General features: G+C 37.3%; 1 protein-coding gene across 2 annotated transcripts in view; it reads right to left on the bottom strand.

Moving 5' to 3' along the window:
* Positions 1-829: 829 nt before the first annotated feature.
* Positions 830-19,169, bottom strand: part of LRRC8B (leucine rich repeat containing 8 VRAC subunit B) — a 20,937-nt gene continuing 2,597 nt past the window's right edge. The window contains exons 1-5 of one of the 2 annotated variants that reach the window (XM_031554852.1): positions 17,974-18,113; positions 7,708-7,762; positions 6,922-7,017; positions 4,085-6,246; positions 830-3,074 (exon numbers count right to left, since the gene is read on the bottom strand). In XM_031554852.1, coding sequence (XP_031410712.1) covers positions 2,802-3,074; positions 4,085-6,220 — 2,409 coding nt within the window. In that variant the 5' untranslated portion in view covers positions 6,221-6,246; positions 6,922-7,017; positions 7,708-7,762; positions 17,974-18,113 and the 3' untranslated portion in view covers positions 830-2,801. Of the gene's footprint in view, positions 3,075-4,084; positions 6,247-6,921; positions 7,018-7,707; positions 7,763-17,973; positions 18,114-19,169 lie in introns of those variants that run through there. The other variant, XM_019618650.2, reaches the window with a different exon arrangement.

Raw genomic sequence — 19,169 nt, forward strand, 5'->3', positions numbered from 1 at the left:
GATTTTCTGAGCTTCATATTCAATACCACATCTCATATGGGAAATAAAAAACAGTTCATAGAATTGTAATGCAAAAAAAATTTATTATTATTTTTTTTTTAAAAAGCATTCAAGATACGGAAGGTCACAATACAAGGGTCAACAACACTGAAACAACTTGAAAAGCTTTTTTTGATTGAAAGCAATTATTAGATACAAAGACTAAATGCCAGCACTGCTTATTGTACAAGGCTTATAATAGTGTATTTATACTGATTCCCCGAAAACCTCAGTTTGAAGAAATATTAAATATTAAGGTCATGATTGAAATGTATGAAATTTAGAGTTGTTTTTGTCTCCATTTCTGAGCACTAGAATTGTGCTTAATGGTACAAAATATGTCATAAAGGCACTGTGGATTGAAAACAAGGCTGGAGATTCTAGCCATTAAACTCTGGTCTTTCTCTGGATGTCTTGTAAACACTCAAGCATACAGTAAAAAAAAAATCTAATCTTACTTTAGTGGTTCAGAATGAAAAAAGCCTGAACAAAAAAAATGCAACTTAAACTGTAAAACACGTGCATACTCATGCATTTCTTACTGTTTCAAAGGACTGGAGGTCATACAGTTTAGAAATAAAGTACCATTCAAAGCTTATGCTAGTTTTGTCATAGTGAAATAGAAATGCACACTGATATCATCATTCATCTGTCTGTTGCATTGATAAAGGAGATCCACTACTAAAAAGTTGAAGGTATTAGACAAAGCCATATCACACCTATTTAACTTTCAACACAGCTTTCTCATTTCAAAAAAGCCTTGAAGAAAACACTTAACACTTGCTTCATCTTTTTTTTTTTTTTAATTACTAGGCTGCAAGCCTTGTTTGTCAAATTCTGCCACAAAGCATTCTCCAGTGTTAAGTTACAAAGTCCTGACAGGGATCCACTGCAATTATTAACAAAACTCCAGCCACAGGGGTGCATATCAGAGTACTCCATTTAAATCTTATTTACCATGACCAGCACAACTGACTCTGTTTGTGAACCACATCAATACCTATGAACTATTATGCAACTCAAAATCAGATGTAAATAGAGTTTGAGAAAGCTGCATATGGATGCTATGAAAGATTATTCCAGCTGTACTGATCTGCACATGAATACAACTAATCAGCTTACACTAAACATCTCTAGAACTACATAAAACATAAGTTACAATGCATTGGCTCCCTGAGAAAAAGTGTTCTAACTACAGAAGTCTTTGGAACACTATCAGTACAGTGAATAAAGACACCTCTTGGACTGCTCCTACAGGGATATCTCCTGCTTTCACACTGATCAGATTTGCTTATATTTTCAAAACAGACCTTATTCTCCATGTAAGTAACACTGAAATGGGAAGAGATGACTAGAAGCACCCTAGTACTAAAATTGGCTTATCTGTGATTATATTTACAAACTAGAATGCATAGTTAGCACACTTGATGAAAATGCAGTAGTTAAGAGCACAGTTTACCTTATCGATTTTACTGTAACAGATTATGTTTTCAAGAACTTCAAGATACTGCAAGAAGTTTTCAAGTCTGAGGGTTTTGAAAAGCCTACTCCTCCCCCCCCCAACATTCCCACCAGAGGGAGAACTTTTAAAGTGAACACGATAAATGTCCGCAGAGTTTGAAGACTAACACAAAATAGTGCACAGCAGAAGAATGAATTAAGTCAGGAACCATTTTATTTCCATCCAGTGTTGCAATTAGTAAGGATGGCATATGAACTCATTTCATCACTGTAATTTATGAAATTATTCCACTCCTAGAAGAGACAAGGTTTGTAACTCATTTTTCCTTCTCAAATACTTATTAAGTATGTGATTATTTGGTTTGTTCTGTGTCTTTCAGTCCTAAACCTCTTTCATTCTCTTCCCAGTCACTAAAATATCATAACTGGGCATAGAGAAGAAGCACTGAGGCAGTCAGTAAATGAGAGGCTATTGAAAAATATTAAACAGCAACATACATTACATTTAACACTTGGGATGCTCACAACATACAGAAGACAGCACAAAATTATAAAGTTGTTTGCCAACTTTATGATCAGTACTGTAAAATTTGATTAGTACACATGCACAACACTTACTCTAGATTGTCCCGATTTGTCCAAATTTCTAGGCAATGTTTTATTTTGTACTTACTACCTTTAAGACAAAATATTGAAACTGGTTTCAGGTATTTTTGTCCAACTGCTTTACTAGCAAGATTTAAATGGCATCTTCCATAGTTATAGAATTAACAGTACTTGTCAAAAACCTTCAAAAATAAAGGTACTGTGAAAAAGATTTTCAGTATATCCCATGCAATTGAACCGCTCCAAAAGTTTAAATTTTTTATTTAGCATTCTAAATTAGTGAAGACTTCGCATTTAGAAACTAATTCCAGACAGTTCTTAGGCCTCATGTAGCAGGAGATGAAACTGTTTAAAATTATCACTACCAACAGAAAAAAAATTCCTCATAGGAAATAAAGTATATACAAACTCACGATAGCCAGGCAATGAACTCTTCCATTCCAGTATGTTAGCATTTATCAAATTATTTCAACCAGTAGAATCCAACCAGCAATTCATATTTCAGACTTTCTAAATACATGATTACCTGTCTAAGGCTTTATTTAAGTTTGTTTTTCTTTCCCAATACAATCAACTCTGTTCAATGCATTTAAGACTAATCTGTAAACTGCTATTCTCTCCATCTATACAGATCTTTAGAGAGTATTAAGCAAGAAGGCTTACAGGATGCACTGATGCAGAGTTTTAGTTCAAGCTTAGCACTTATCTGAGCTGGTCTGCAAGCGATCTCTTACACGAGGTGGAAGTGTTTTTAACAACCTTTCTTCTACAATTAGACTATTCCGTTTTAGGAACTGACATTCTTCCAGTTCAGCAGGAAGTGATTCAAGATAGTTTCCAATGAGCTCTAAGTGAACAAGATTCAGTAGGTGGCCCACAAGAGGGGACAAATTCATCAGACTGTTATTTCCCAGAAGAAGAAATTGCAGCTTTTTGCACTGAAACAATCTATCAGGCAACATTTCAATCTAGAAAGAAGAGAGAAGAGAAAAATATACATTAAAATTTGTTAACACTGCTGCATATTCTCATATTTCCCAATTTTTTTTTTTAGGATAAGCAAGCTCTTTGTTTATGGAAGGATACAGAAAGGGATAACTATTGTTTTATCATTAGGTGAGAAAGTGCCTGAGAACACCTCAGTGTTTTCATATACCTGCTTTGTTATGAAGATGCTTAGCTACAGGCAGAAGTCAAAGCAGAAGCACAGCAGGGGAGAGCATGTGTGTGCACACTCAAGTGTGTTCAAATGCATGCAGGTGGCAGGGGTGAATAAATAGACCACTATTTCCTAAGAATCATTTAATGAAGCAGATTCTGTGGAGAGACATTAGCAGCTCCAGTGTTGTCAAGCCTGTAGAAGCAGTTAACCATACAGCATAGTGGTAATTAGTCCCAATCCATGTTATTGACATTAATATCTAAAACCAATCTCACCAGTGAAAACAATTCTAAACTTGAAGAGAAGTCTTAAATCAAACCTGGACCCTACAATAATGAGCCAGTCAGCTTAACATTGCTGATGAGGTTACCAGGCATAATTATTTTCCCCATCCCAGCCAGGCAGCTCTGCTGCTCATAAACCAGCTGTTGATTTGCCAAGCTTTCACTGTGACAAAACAATGTAAAAATGCCAAACTGCCAATTTCCATTAAAATGCTACATAGAATAGACAACTGTAAGGAACAACAGGCACATTTTAGCATCTACCTGGCATGTACTACCCTGGATTATGGGTCAGACTCCTTAAGCCACTACAAGACCAGAGTGGTACTTATTCAGTACTAAACAAGCTTTGACAACAACACAAAGTTCTAGCAATTGGACGAGTACCACCTACTTTTACCTTCTGAGTTTATTTTAACCATGTACAACAAAAAAATCACTTTCAATCAGGAACTGCCACAGAAGGAATGTGAAGTCAATATACAATTAAAAAATATATTTTTTTAAAGAAGTAATTTAAAGTTCTACTTACATGGTTTTTAGTCAAAGCCAAGTACTGTAGGTTGCTCAGATAACCGATTTCTTCAGGGATGGAGGTTAGCTTATTATAGCTAAGATCCAAATATTGTAACTTTTTGCAAAGAAACAGCTGCAATGGAACATCTTTAATATTATTGTAATTTAGATACAATTGTTCCAGGTTTGATAACGCACCAATTTGCACTGGGATATATGAAATGCTGTTGTGCCACAACTTTAAGCAAGACAAGTTCTTAAGATGTTGAAAGCTAATGATTTCTTCCACTGTTCTGAGATTATTTTCTCTTAAGTCAATTTCATGCAAGTTGTTTAGGGTAAAAATGGAATGAGGAATGCGCTCTAGATCACAGCAGATTAATTCCAAGGTTCTCAAATTCACAAGTTTCTTCAAGTTATTTAGCACTATGAGTTTATTCCCCTCGTTGTTGATAGATAAGTGTTGCAAAGAGGGCAGAAGATCTGTAACCACTTGAGGTATGCGAGAAAGGTTGTTTTTTAAGTGAATTGATCTCAGATTTTTCAGCCCCTGAAAGCTTTCATTGTAAATGGAGTTGTGATGATCGAGCATGAAATATCCCGTTAAGCACAGTTCTTTGAGGTTTTTCAGATGAAATACCCAAAATGGAATTCTTCCCATCTCACTAGATTTCAGACGCAACGTTTTCAGATTTTCTTCCAAAAAGCTCACTGCTGGATAATCCATAGTTATTGATGAATGATAAACATTGAGATCCTTGAGATTGACTAGCTGGGTCACAGCTGAAGGAAGTTTCGCTTCAGGAATAAGTTCCAAGGTTAGAACTTCTATTTCTGTCAGTTCAAAGACACTGTCTGGAAGACCACTTAACATGAAAAGGTGAAGTTCAACCTTGTCCTGGGAATTTCTTACTAGCTTATTTTTCAGTTTTTCCACTGACCATTCATTGTTCAGATTTATCTGTTTCAGTTTGTTTTCACTCAAATCAGACAAGAATATTGAAAATCGCTGGGAATAAAGAGGATCATACTGGTCTGCCAAGTGGAGAATAAATGCAAAGTCATTCTTTACATCAGGTATATCGCTGTAGTTACTTTTCTCTCTCAACTTCTCAAAAGAATATTGCTTAAGTGAGCTTCTTAACATCCACCACAAGCTATATGTACAAGTTAAGCCATAGAAGATCACTAAAACAACATAAAATGAAGCCAAAACTTTAAAAATTTCTGCTAGCGAATAAACGCACTGGTACCTTTTGTAGCCTGTAAAGGCTTGTACATTAACTGTGCAATCAATTTCAAGTTTAATAAAGGATAAATAATAGGGAACATAAATAATTATTATTACAAACACAATGACTTTGACTATGATCTGTTTCATATACACTCTGTATATGACATCCTTCTCTTCAACGTGCACTCTGAATTTCTTCACTTTTTCAAATATAGCCTTAGCTTGTTCTCCTTCTTTTTTGTCAAGAACACTTGAAGAATTTTCTCTTCCGGTTGTTTCCAGGCCAGGTTGTGTATATGGCAGGGACTGTCTGCTGGCACCTACATCTACTGAACTCCCAGGAGATGAAATCACTGCTTTTGATTTGGCAACTGGCAACTTCCTCACAGACTGCTCAGCAACTGTTTCTGAGAGGGCACGTGTTGTCCATGGAGAATCAAAACACTTCTGAAGAATTGCTACAAAGTGCTCAAGCCTGGAACTTGTACTAGGATAGTAAAGCCAGAAATTACTGCAAGCTGCAAAAATAAAGGTATGCAGAAGCACTAGGTATGGAAAAAATTTGGCAAACCAATGAAGCTGTCTCTCATAGCATACTGCATCAATATAGGAATACTGCTGCCGATGGAGATCATTCTGGATTTTAAGTGGGATGATTATTTGTGCAGTAGAGCTAGCAGACATGTTAAGGTTGGTTTTAATTAAATCCCAAGGCACGGCACAATGATTGTCAAATTCTAGCTTGCAAGGAAGACAACACAACACTCTGGTTTGAGTAAGCTGGAGTGCCCCAGCAAGCACAGCAACTAGCAGCATTATCATGGTGAGGTAATACCAGAAGACATCCCACCATGGTTTTAGTATGTGGTAGGATGACTGAGCATCTGCTAAGAATTTGAGTTCTGTTAGCGTGATCATGACTTTCACCTGTGAGAGAACAGTAGCTGGTAGAGGAAAAAAAGAGACATCCTTAGAATTGTTAAAAACCATTTCTCTGTATTAAATGCTTGAAGCTTATGACTGTTTTCATGACTTGTGCATGTAACACAACATTGGTTTAGCACCCACAGTATAGCAAAAGGATCTAAGAACTTCTGGCACTTAACCCTAGCCATGATCTCATTTTATTTTCTAGTGAAAGTTACTCAAAATGCAAAAAACTTGAAGAAACTACCAAAAGAAGTCAGGGTGTTTTGATAAAACATTTGGGTATTGGTCAAGTAAAGGAAATAAGCAGGTAGGAGTTAAAGTAGTACCTGAGATATTACTAGCAATCCTTCTGTTTAAGTTATTTCACTTATAAAAATTAAAAAAATATATCAAAGCAATATTGTAAAAATCACTATTCTTGTAATTTGTTATTTTATACTGGATTGAATAATTTCTCCCAATTAGTAAAGGAATAAAAAACCCACCTCAAAATAGCAGTTTTACATTACGTATCTTATATATAACTCCCAGACTTATTCCACCACAACATTTATGCATACTAATGAAAGTGTCGCTTTCTAACACAAATTGTCTGTTACTGTCATACATCCATGCATAAGCATGTGCATGCTATCTACATAAAACAGACACATTTAACCCCTGGCAGGGTAGCCTTGATTCATACTTACTTCATTTAAGAGAATAAAATACACAGCACCTCTCAGTCAGGAGGTCTACACCTTTTAAAATTTCTTGGACATGCCATCTTTACATTTGTCTTCATTCTGGATGAAAAAGCATCAAGTATTCTTTATTTAGGCAAAGCCATTAAAATACAGGGCAAACATTTCAGCTTTCATCACAACTTCTGCCTTACTGCAAGCATCAAGATTTGTTAAGCTCTGCATTGCTACAGCTACATTAATGGAACAGAGCATGCTCAGGCAAGATAATCTAAAATGTAAAGTCAAAGTCTCACACAATCACAAGAAGAATGAGAAAAGCCTACAGCTACCACTATTTCACTGGGAAATAATTTTTAAACAAATAACTGCAAGAAAATAAAAAAGCCACACAAAACTTCAAGAAATAAAGTTCAGTCATTTTTCATATGCCAAGGTTTGGCAAAAAGGTAGGTTTCTCAGAAACAAAGGTCTTTACTTACTGAAACAAACTAATCAAACAAACATCCAGTGTCAGTAACAATACCACAGGCACTACCAGTTTCTTACTATAAATCTGTTAGGCAGTACAGATAACAACAAATGGTGGTATACTGTATTTTTCTTAATGTATTCTAAATGCAATTTTCAATTCCAATAAACAGAGCTGACTAGTGGCTACAACAACACAAATAGCAGGTCTAAAGTAAAACCACATTCTTATCCTACATTCTCATTTGAAGGGAGAAGAATGGCCAAAACCAAATTAATCCTTGTTTTGACAAGACTATTTAAGAAAACGCAGAAACTTACCAGGCCCACTCAAGGGAAAGCAGCTGAAGGAGGACAGGATGGTAATAATATGCCCCTGAAGAGAAATAAGGTATCATCAGATTAACATACCTTTGGATCCCAGTAAATGAGTATTACAACAACAGTTCACAACTTTTAAAGAGCTAAGATTCAATAAGCAAAAGCTCTAGGTATAACAGTTGAAGATACCATCTCTGTAAAATATTTAGTCACCAACCGAGTTACTTCTCCTGAAGCAGAGATGAAGTAACACTCCTTTGTCATTGCTGACTGTTAAAAAGCTATTTCAGCTAAAATATTTTTGTATTTATAGTTAACAATTCTCATGCTGATTCATCCTAAACAGCTGGAAGCATTAATTTCTTCATTCACTCCAGCTCAACTTGCAAAAACATCTGCAAGCATCTTTAAGTTATTATTTTTTTTTTTACATACATGTAACAAAGAAAACATCTGGAAAAGTCAAGATCACAGAATTAGATAAAACAGTGTGAAAAGTCAAATTTCCATGAGAATAGGAGTACTTTTTCTGGAGAAGAGGTGGATCTTATCAGGGGGCAGGGCAGATAACATTTTAAGAAATTGCTTTTACAATTAAGCACTTACTGGAAAAAAATTACAAGAAATACAATTTCATGCATACATATTATTTGATACAAAGAAAACTCTTGGTAACAAACCCATTTTAGGGAATATGATAGACTCTTGTTTAGTACTAGTTACAAAATTCAGGATATGATGAAACAATTGAGTCATACTACTGTCATTAACACTGGTTGATGTTTTTGGTTTGTTATTCTTTTAAAGGTACTTTTAGAAAAATAGAAAATTGAACTTATTAAAAATGTACTTGAGTATAAGCGTAAACCCAAATATCTTCTTCAAGGGTCAGTCTCAAACTGCGTTCTTGGTCTACTTACACACTACTTTAGAACACCGTGTGTAAGTAGACCAAGAACGCAGTTTGAGTGTAATATAAGTGTGAATTATTAATGATAATTTTGCTCAAGACAGCTTTCTTTCAGATCCCATTTGCGCACCAAGAGTGACAAATGGAATAATGTTGGAGTGTAATGGGTCTGATGATTCTCATCTCCAGCAGCTTTCAACCCATATCAAAGCCATAAAAGCTTTTCAAAGTAGCCAAATTCAATTGGCACTCTTTCTCAGAAGATGAGACATAGAAAAATAGCCCCAGGCTACGTGATGACTTCAGGAGTTACCCCAGACTAGAACCATGCCCCAAGCCATAAAGACAAAGCAATCACATTCACTAATATCTACGCAATTTTTAATTACTTCATATTTACAAATTTAATAAAGAGAAACAAATCTGGAACAGGAATGAAGCTATCATTTTGAAAAATGTCTATTACCACCAGAAATGTCTTCTCCCAAAAAGGTTTCTTAGTGTTATATTACCCTGTAATTGGGTTACTACTTACATAATTTTAGACACAGTCATGGACAACTTTTCTTCTCCCCCAAACAAAAATGGACTCCAAAAGCCAATATCTGACAGGAGGTTTCATGTTTAAACAATTTAAAAAAACCAGTGCAGCCTTAAGTATTTGACTGTTGTTTCTGACACTGAGTTAATAAAAATAGATTTATAAAATTAAAGCATACTTCAAGAGGTATCACAGAGACCCGAAGATAAACCCTCATGAATATTCTCGAAGGAAAATCAGAACAACCCACACCCATCCATACCCATCACCTAAAACATTTGGTTAAAACTTCCCTTCTATTGGCATGCCACCAACTCCTCCTTCAGGTGACCATAATCAAGAAAAAGCTCAGGTACTGGGAAAGTTCTGGGGCAGCTCTGACTTCACGAAGAATGAGATCACTATGGAGATTTTAGAGACACTTTAACGATTCAGACACCTGCAGCTTCTTTCAATTTCAGCTTTCTGTTGACAAGGGATCTCAACTCAAGCATTATGTTTGATATGTGGCCTTCCAGAACATGTACTTTGACCACCTGTGTGCACATGAAAACTTAGTTTTAGGACCTGTTAGATGGGGATTGTAGTTTTGTATTCCACTGAACATAAACATGCAAACAAGATTAGAGAAAGCTTCTTTCCAGTTCCTTCTGAAGAGGTCACGAGTGATGACTGAACTTATACAAGCGATTATCCTTTTGTATTCAAACTGAGCTCGAAGGCATTCCCAAACTCCTAAAAACCATTCCAGAAGCACAGGATGTTCAAGCCTAGAATAACAACAGTGTTATATTTTCCATGTCAACCTTTCAAACCATTAAATACCTACAGATCTTTCATTCAAAGATCTTAACCACAACCATAGACAATCTCAACCATGTGTATGGATTAACTAGTTCCTTAACACTCCTGTGAACAGGACAGTACTGCTGAACATAACATGTGGAACAGTCTTATGCTGCTTGAGAAACAATCCTTTCTCCCTAGAGAAAGCTGCTTACATAAGGCTATTAGGTCCATTCATTTCTGGAAGAAAATGCAATCACGTTTTTAGTATAAAATTTAGGAAATCAGGTTATGCTTCCATTTTTACTTCATATGAGTTACCCTCCTCCTCAGTTACTGCTTCAGGTAACTGTACAGCACATGAGCTGATACAAAAGCTTTGCAGAATTCAGCAACTACTATCCAGCAGTACCACTACCATTCTTGTGGCAAGCTGGGAAACTAGATTAGCAAACAACTTGGCAAGGATACTGTGAATAGTTCTCCCAACTACACAGAAAATTGAACGTTATTATGTTCAACATAGGTAGCCTCTGAGCAGCTGAAAAAAAAATTATCCTGAAGACAGCTTCTCCTAAACACAGCAGCAGTCTTGATTTTTACTACTTCCTTCTTCTGGTACACTTAATACAAGCATGATACTTTATCTTGTAGTCTAATCTAAATTAGGAGTAAGCTTTATTCTAATTTGATTTACTTTACAAAAGACTCATTACTGAAATTTAAGTAGGACTAGGTACGTCGTACTGTGCATTTCCAAGCTATACTGCAGCACTGCAAAAAAGACCATTATCTTCCTCAATCCATATGGTGTTCTCCTTAAATGCCACAAATAAGCAAAGATTAAATCAGTTCTCCTTAAACAAGACCAGTAAAGGAATAGTCTGTGGTAGTAAAATATGTCACTGGTCAAAAACTTGCCAGGAGACTGGTTTATCTTCAATCATTCTGGTTGCTCAGGTAGTTCAAATTATAGACTTGTGGGCAACACAACAATGAGCCACTGAGTCTCTGAGCTCTGCCTAAATGCTTCAAATTACTTGAGCTTAATTCTCGAGGATGAATGGTAGGAAGAAACCAAGTTAAATATTTTGAGGTTTAAATGTGATTATGAAACTATTGCAAAGCTACAGGATATGTACATTTAGAAAAAAAAATCAGTGCATTTAATTTCATAGTGGTCTTGGCTGGAGAGCAATTTTAAATACAAACTCAAATTCAGATGTTCACATTTCAGCTTTAATAGTAGCACACACTCAGATATCAAGACAAGTTCAAGATGTCACCTCAGCATCTGGAAGACAGACTGCCCTCTAGCTAAAAAAGGTATGCTCCTAGGAAAGCCTGATTTAGTAAGAAACATCTAGGCATACATGATAAAAACAGAAATGCAATTCCCAGCTTCAGTCCAAGCTCAAAACCAAACAGCAGATGAGAGAAGCAACCTACACAAAAATCACTGCAAAATAAAGCTAAGAAAAAAACTGCAAGTTGAGAGACACATTTCTGGATGGTATGTTAAAGCTGAATGGGCAAGCCACCTGACAGTAAGAAAACTAAAGTAAAATGAAGTACACCAGCTTTATCTGTTTTACAAGTCACTGCATCAATGCAACTGATCTTTTTGAAAGCAAGTTTTCTGCATTCTGGGCAGGTATTAATTCACAGTGATGTTTTACCACCACAGTGCTTTCCAAGGTCCCTACCAAACCAAGCAGAATCCAGACTGAATCAGTTCTGATGTACTTTTCTAGTAGTGAGCAACAATTTGTACAGCTTTAGTGGACCAGCACTACTTGCAAACTCAGATGTATATTTAAAAAATACATGTTAATTCTATATCAGGCAGGGATACAAATATCATAGAGGAAGGATTTCCACTTTACAGATAAGTATTATAAGCATTGAGGCCTCACTTTTCCTTAAGGACACATTAATGTAAATTTTCAGCCAAATTGTATGCAGTCACTTTGCTAGACTATGGATTTATTTTCCACTCATGTTTGCAGCCTTTTAATTCTTCTAAACTACAAATATATTAATTTGCATCTTTTATTAAGCTTATTAGCATCTAAAATATTGATTGCCATCAATACGAAATAAGCAGAGCTTTGTTGCATTGGTTGTACAAAGAACTCAAAAGGTAAATTCACATTTTGTTCCTCCCTAGCATTTAAGTAACAATTTGACCAACTTATTTAATATGTATTTCGCAGGGAAAGCTTTCTCCACTAAGTGTTTTCTTTTTAAATTGCATTAGTTTCCATTTCTTCAAACACTTGTACACTCCATGTGCTCTCCATTAAAAGGGAATTTTAAATAGTGTACCAAAACTTCACATAGATACTACAATCTTAAAACGGTCAGCTACTTAAAGCTCTACTATCAATAGTCTGCTTGATGACTCCTCAAGAAACACAGCAAAACCCATTCAAGTATGAAAAGTATGAAAAGCTTTTTTTTTTTAATGGGAGTATAAACAAGATGTACCTCTGCAGACTGCCAGACCATTGAACACCAAGGAGCTCTGGATCCAGTCAGGCTCATTAGCAGGCCCAGACCTGCTATGCCAAACATCCAAGGTGCCCTTCAGCCTGCACCATGCTGATCTCTTGGCCACAGGGTAAGCTTAGCTAGCTCATGGTAACAGAGTCCACAGGCAGCTCCCACTTGGTGCTGGCAATTACACCATCTGCACGTCCTTGTCTTTATCAAGAGCTGCAGCAAGCAAGTTCTCCTCTGAACATCCTTCCTGTTTGGCCATGGATATTCTGCATAGTCATTTTCTTGTAAGAAAATTCTATAACAGCTGGAATGGTTGAAATGAGGTAATATCATTTGATGCTACATAACTTGGAGTTTTCAGCTTCCAGTGGGATGTAAGATTATCTATACCACTTTCTTTTGAGTGCTAGCTCTGATAGAAAGCATTTTAAATGATACTTCACAGAGTCTAAGCAAGTAAGCTAAAGAAACCTGGCTTCCTAGAATAGGAAAAAGATGAGTGAGAATACCAGAGGTGGAGAGGAGAGAACAGAACAGCATGGGAAACACATCTGCCTCCTCAGGAGAGACACAGTTCATCAGTGCTCAGCTAATGCTTATCCAAACCAGGCCAGGAGGAGATGATTGTATGTTGTCAAACATATCTGCCTATACATGCCACGGAAGATGTAAGGCAAATAGCACAGACTACACTCAAGTTATGCCTAAGATGTAAGAATAGCCCCTCCTTTGTTGTTCCCCCATGTTCCACTTAAATTTTGAAATCAGTACAGCAATGCTGAAAAGAGAAATTGTGTCAAAACTACAAACAGTCCTTAATTCCAGGTTCCAAAGAAATCTTCAGGCAAGTTTAAAGCAGTATGAAGTCTCCTTGGCTCTTCATCCTAAGCAAGATCATACCAAAAGCAATCCCAGCATGTCTAGACTGAGATTGATGTCTGTGGCATGCTGTACATTTTATGACTTTCTCAGAAAGCACCATACTCAACAGCACACTAAGTCTTTCATCCCAGTACCAACATGATTAGTACTGAGTCAGACCTCTTCCAGCCACATTAAATTAGATTTCCAAGCTCACTTTTAGTGCCTTTTTATTCTCACAACTACATTCTTTGGTCTTCCTCATGCTGAGAAATATGAATACATAACCATAAAACAATGGTATCAGCACTATCCCTTCAGCATTCTAAAGGAAATCTCAAGAGTATCTACTTAATTCTGCATACCAAGATAAGCACTACAATAGAAAATTAATTTTTATCCTCTTAGTTTCCAGAAGAGAGACATTCTCATGATGTCCATTACTGTGCTGCTATGCTCAGGACATCAAAAAGCAAAGCATACTAAGAAAACACTAGAGAATATTCATTACTTAAATTCTACAAGGTTTCTCTACCAGGAGATTTTTAATTATTGTACAGATTATCATCTTCAGTCTTTGTGAGCAGTAAAAGTACAAGAGAGGCCAGCTGCACAAAAGTTGACCATTTACCTAAAGATCATCTTCCCTCTGTGAGAAGGCAGGGAATTGCACATAGATGCTCTTCCATTTTCAGTACACTTTTCAATAAACTGATTCTCAGTAAAATCATAAGCAGCAAAGATCCTAGACATAGTTAAGATGATTCCTGTAACCTCACTAGAAACAGTCTGGAATAAGGAAATATCTCAGAATCATTTGAGTCAGAAGGAACCTTTAAAGATCTATAGTCCAACTCCCTTGCAATAAAGAGGGACACCTACAATTCCATCAGGTTGCACAGAGACCAGCCCACAAGTCCAGCCTGCCCCTGAATGTCTCTAAGGACAACTGTCTGGACAACTAGCATTTCACTTGTTCCAAAAGTGGGGAACCTTGGAGTATGTGTACACACCTGAACCAGCTCTGAATTAGCTGTCCAACTAGCATGAGCAGCACTGCTGATCCAGCAGAACAAAGTGCACTACGAAGTCTACTCAAGAAGTCAGGTAAGCACAAGGTAAGTTTTGCAGTCCTCAAAGATATCACACTGTTACAACAAGGCAGTACTGTAATCTAACACCACATGTACTGATGTGTTAACTAGAGCATGTTCATATTCTCATTTGGTACTATTAGATAAAGGGCCTATAAGGACTTCAGCAACACTGAGCTGAGATCAAGATGGAGGTGGACAACACCCTGTATGTGGTAGGAAATCTTACCAGCTTTGCTAAAAGCAGAGTAGTGAAATTCAATGTATTTATATATTCAGAATCTCCATTCTACATTATTTTCCTAGATCACAAGTGCTTTCTCATACAGTATCTACACACAGCCCTTTTAACAGGGCTGTTTACCTCTGATTAAACTTGCATAGAGCTGCTCGGCATCTTATTTCTGTTTCAAGTTTTTCAACTGTAAAATCATAATGCAATTTCTCAAATTCTTTATGAAATATTTAAATGTGGTATACTACTAGATAATCCGGGGATTCTGGACTGTACAATAGCTTCTGTTAGGTTCTGACAGAGCTGGAAGCACACATGGTATTACTACTTCCAGTAGGGTCAAACAGCTATCTTTGTTATCATCTTTGCCTGATCCCAGAAATCATTTTATATTGATTCTAGTCATAATAGAGCATAATTTTGATTTCCCTGAAATGAAAGTGGAATAAGTTTTATTAACACTCCAGCAGGAAGCATGCTGTGAATAGTCATCCCTACCTCCCATCATGTTTCTTTTACTTACTGTTATGTACTTGTAAATTGGACAAAGCACCCAACTACACTTTTTCTTTTAATAAAATTAAAGGATTGAAGGACTCATTTCCACATTGCATGTACTGTGCAACATTACATTTTCTGAAAACACACATCCACATGCAAGCATGACAGTTAAAAGCAATACTAACCTTATCTACCAGAAGCATCTTCTAGAACAATACTGTTTCAGAACAAAGTACAAGTGATCAGGATTGAATGCTACAGTAAACCAGCAGTAATCCTGCTTTGATAACTGAGCAAAGTTAGCTTAGTACTTAAATTTACTCTTTATACTTTGCATCAAAATCCAACCATGCTGTGCAGCCCTTCATGCTCCAAAACCTCTTTATGATCAGATAGTCTGAAAAGACCTAGAAAGTGGCAAGTTCTTTTTCTTCCATGCAGCTTTACTATCAGAACAAAAACCACTTTTCAGTATGAAGCAAAATGCAATAACTTCAAGTCAAGGTTTTTACCATCACTTGAGTCAGTAAGAGCTCTGAAGTAAAAAAAAACTCCAGCCCCCTAGAGAACGAAAGAACGAAATAATAGTTCCCAGCAAAGCAGGCACCGCTCAACAACTCCAGTTCAGTAAAGCACTTGAAGTGAGACAGGATATGCCAAATTAGCAAAGCTTTGGTGCTTTCCTGACTGAGTCAATGTCATTGCAAAGTTAGTATTTAAGCAACGTTAATGTTTAATAAAAGACATTCACTCAGAACAGTTTTTCTGCATTGCAAAGGCACTGACAAAGTAATAATAACTTTCACACTTCCATTTGTTGAGTTATGAGTCAAAGATAACTACCCTTGTTAATAATTTAACTATGTTGTGAAAACAGACAGTTACAGTTAAAGTTTTCAAGTGCCCCTTTCTTTAAATACATCAGATTGCACTATAGCATTCATAGGAAACAATTAGGTTAAAGAAAAATACATTAGCATTACAGACCAAATTTGTACTTCAAATTCCAGCTCAGTAGATGTATACATTTGCATGAAGAACTTCATCTACAACATCTGGATAAGTATCTGAAATCCTGAACTGCTCAGAGAACAACAATATTTTCCCCAGAAAACTAAGGCAGTAAGGTCTGGGCCATCAAGGGTTACATTTCCTGGGTTTTTGAATAAGAGCTTTAAAATCGATGACACCCATTAAGCCTGACTGAACTACAGGGCCATAGCTTTGCAGCTGTTATGCCACAGAACTGAAGCTTAGCTTCCATATGAAACTAAAACCATAATTCAGACAAGTAACTCCCAAACAAGTAAACAGCATTTGTAACACGACAATCCAAAACAATGTCCTAAGCTTATGAACAGAAGCAACAAAAGCAGATTGCTTTATTACCATATTCTTTATTGATACCACTAGATTCCTTATTGGCATTTTCAGTTTCTTCTGCTTCTTACAATGAGCTAAACCCTCAACTTATGTTTGTAAAAACTCCATTCCCATTTACAGTAACAGAACATGCAGAGCACGTGAGCACTACTGATGAGAACATGGACACAACTGGATTCTGGGTGTGTGAACATGGTATTCTGAAACCAAATGGCAAGAGCAAGACTTAAATGGAAAACACTCCATTATGAGTTCTTTCCACAATCCTCTTCCAACTGTTGAAAAGCCCCCAAACTCTCTCTGGTGTACGCTGGAGGAGAGCATGCCTGTATTACACCCCAGTCGCATTTGCAATAGCTTTGTTCTTTCTTCTCAGTGTACTACCACACCAGAAATCCATCTTCTCACACTAGTAAGTTTTAACTAATGCAGAAAACTACTGATATGTATTCTGAAACTCTAGTTCAGTACTGAATTACAATTTGATTACAACTAGAATCTGAATCCAACTGATAGTATACTACTTTTATACAGCTTTTGGGGAAAAGAACAAAAAGTCCAAGTATAACTGTAACAAAACAAAGTTTGCATAAGACTGCTACTGGAACACATACACAATACAGTGCATACAAGTGTGCCATTTAGTTATCAGTAACTTCAGATCATGTGACTCATAACAAGCTTTTCTGACATTAATGAGACTGACCACCCACATGGTGATGGCAGGGAGAACAAAATGAAGGCCACAGCTTCTCAGCTGCTTTTAGCAGCTACCACAGAGCACAGTTACAAACTTGTGATGTGTGGCTCTGCACTCACCCCACACATAATGTAAACCTTTATTAGACAGGGCATACCATAACTTGTCACCAGTTAAGAAGAATCGAGCAAATAATTTGTGAACTAGCAAGCTAAGAAAAACGCTTCTGTTCCTAAGGTAACATATAATCTATCCTACTTAAGCATTAACAATACAGCAATGTTAAACACTCAAACGTTAATACTACTTCACATTCTCTGCCCTTGTACATCGCTACTCTGGTTAGACAGACAAATTATCCCTAGCCTCCTAAAAAAGAGCTGTAAGAGCAACTGGCACAGTAACACTATTTGCAGGACAACAGCTGAACAGCTGCTACAAGGATGCCTACAGGAACAACAAATAGAGCACAACAGGTTAGTGCAGAGGATACAGATAGCAGCGTGAAACAGACAACGGGGACCAGTATAAAGCATGCTCTATCCCCTTAGGCACATTAAATACTCATTTCTAATCCTAGCTGAGTAAAGCTTTATGGCTTTAGCAGTAGGTATTGTACATTGTAGTAGCATTACTGGAGCCACAGCCTCCTTCACTACTTCTAAGGGGAACACAAGGTTTCCTTCCTTCTTCCCTCCCCTTCATTCATGAAATCCACTAAAAATACTTCTTTGGCAGTGATATACTTACTCAGTGAGGCTCATATCAAAATGCTGAATTACTGATGGATGCCTCTTCAGCACTACCACTCCTTGTCTAAAATCTACTCAATGTGCTTTCACCAACTTCAGAGAGCAGTTGTATTAGTAACTGAAAAGAAACAAAAGGCAATTTTCTTTTTCTCCCCGACCAGAATCCCATCTTCCTAAAAAAGTGTAAGAACAGAAAAATCAGACTAGAAACTTGTTTCTCAGGAGTGCAAGGGAATAAACATGCAAATTTTCATGAATTACACATCCTACTGAAATTGAAAGTAGGTAACTGTGTAAAATATATGCTAGAACTCAGGTTTTGTTTGCTAGTTACAACAAAGCATTTTAGTATACAAGGGAAAACGCTTCAGAGAATCAGTACCCAGTCCTGGCTGCTGGCTCTATGCTGCAACCCCTCTCTTCCTGCCACATCCCTTGTGCCGGTTAGCACTGTACTCTACAGAGGGAAAGCACAGTGCAGGGGGACTCCACCATCCTCCTGCCAAGCTCAGTGGCACAAGGTGAAAGAAGCACACACCGCACACATAAACAACACAGCAAGTTTTACGAGCAATAACCTATAGAACTGTAACCCTTAAGCCTTTGGAGCACCTCCTTAAACGTTTAAGGACTCGCACCAATATCTGTGACCAAATGCCCTCGGTGCTGAGAAGGTACAGAAGGGAGATCTTTAAGACACTGGGAAGCAGCCAGTGCCTCACCTTATCGCTCCAGCAAATTGATGAGGAAAGCAGAGAGCCAACAGAACTTGGAGCATCAATGCTCGAAATCACAAATGACCATACAGCTCTCACCTTGTTCAAGCACTACCTAGAAAGTACTTTAAATGTCCACATTAGGCATCAGTTCAAACACAGTTACCCGACCAGCATCACTAATGACAACCTCCGTATAAAGTCAAGCTTCAGGGAAAGCAGCTTCAGTGCTTTCCTTGCTCTATGAAAACGGCTGATGGCAGTGCTCACCACAAAGTCCTAATTGGAGCCAGAGAGCTGCCTCAGTTCTACCACAGAGCAGATCAGCACGAAGTCAGCCTCGCACCACCAAACCCACCTGGTCCGAGGACAAACAAAAGCTACAGTGCAAGGACACGGGAGGAGCGCGCCGCCAGGACGGGAATGGAAGCACCGGGTGAGGAAGAAGGGACCGGGCAGCCCGGGGCAGGGCGCGGGC

Source organism: Meleagris gallopavo, chromosome 10 (genome assembly GCF_000146605.3).
Source record: "Meleagris gallopavo isolate NT-WF06-2002-E0010 breed Aviagen turkey brand Nicholas breeding stock chromosome 10, Turkey_5.1, whole genome shotgun sequence".
NCBI lineage: Eukaryota > Metazoa > Chordata > Aves > Galliformes > Phasianidae > Meleagris > Meleagris gallopavo.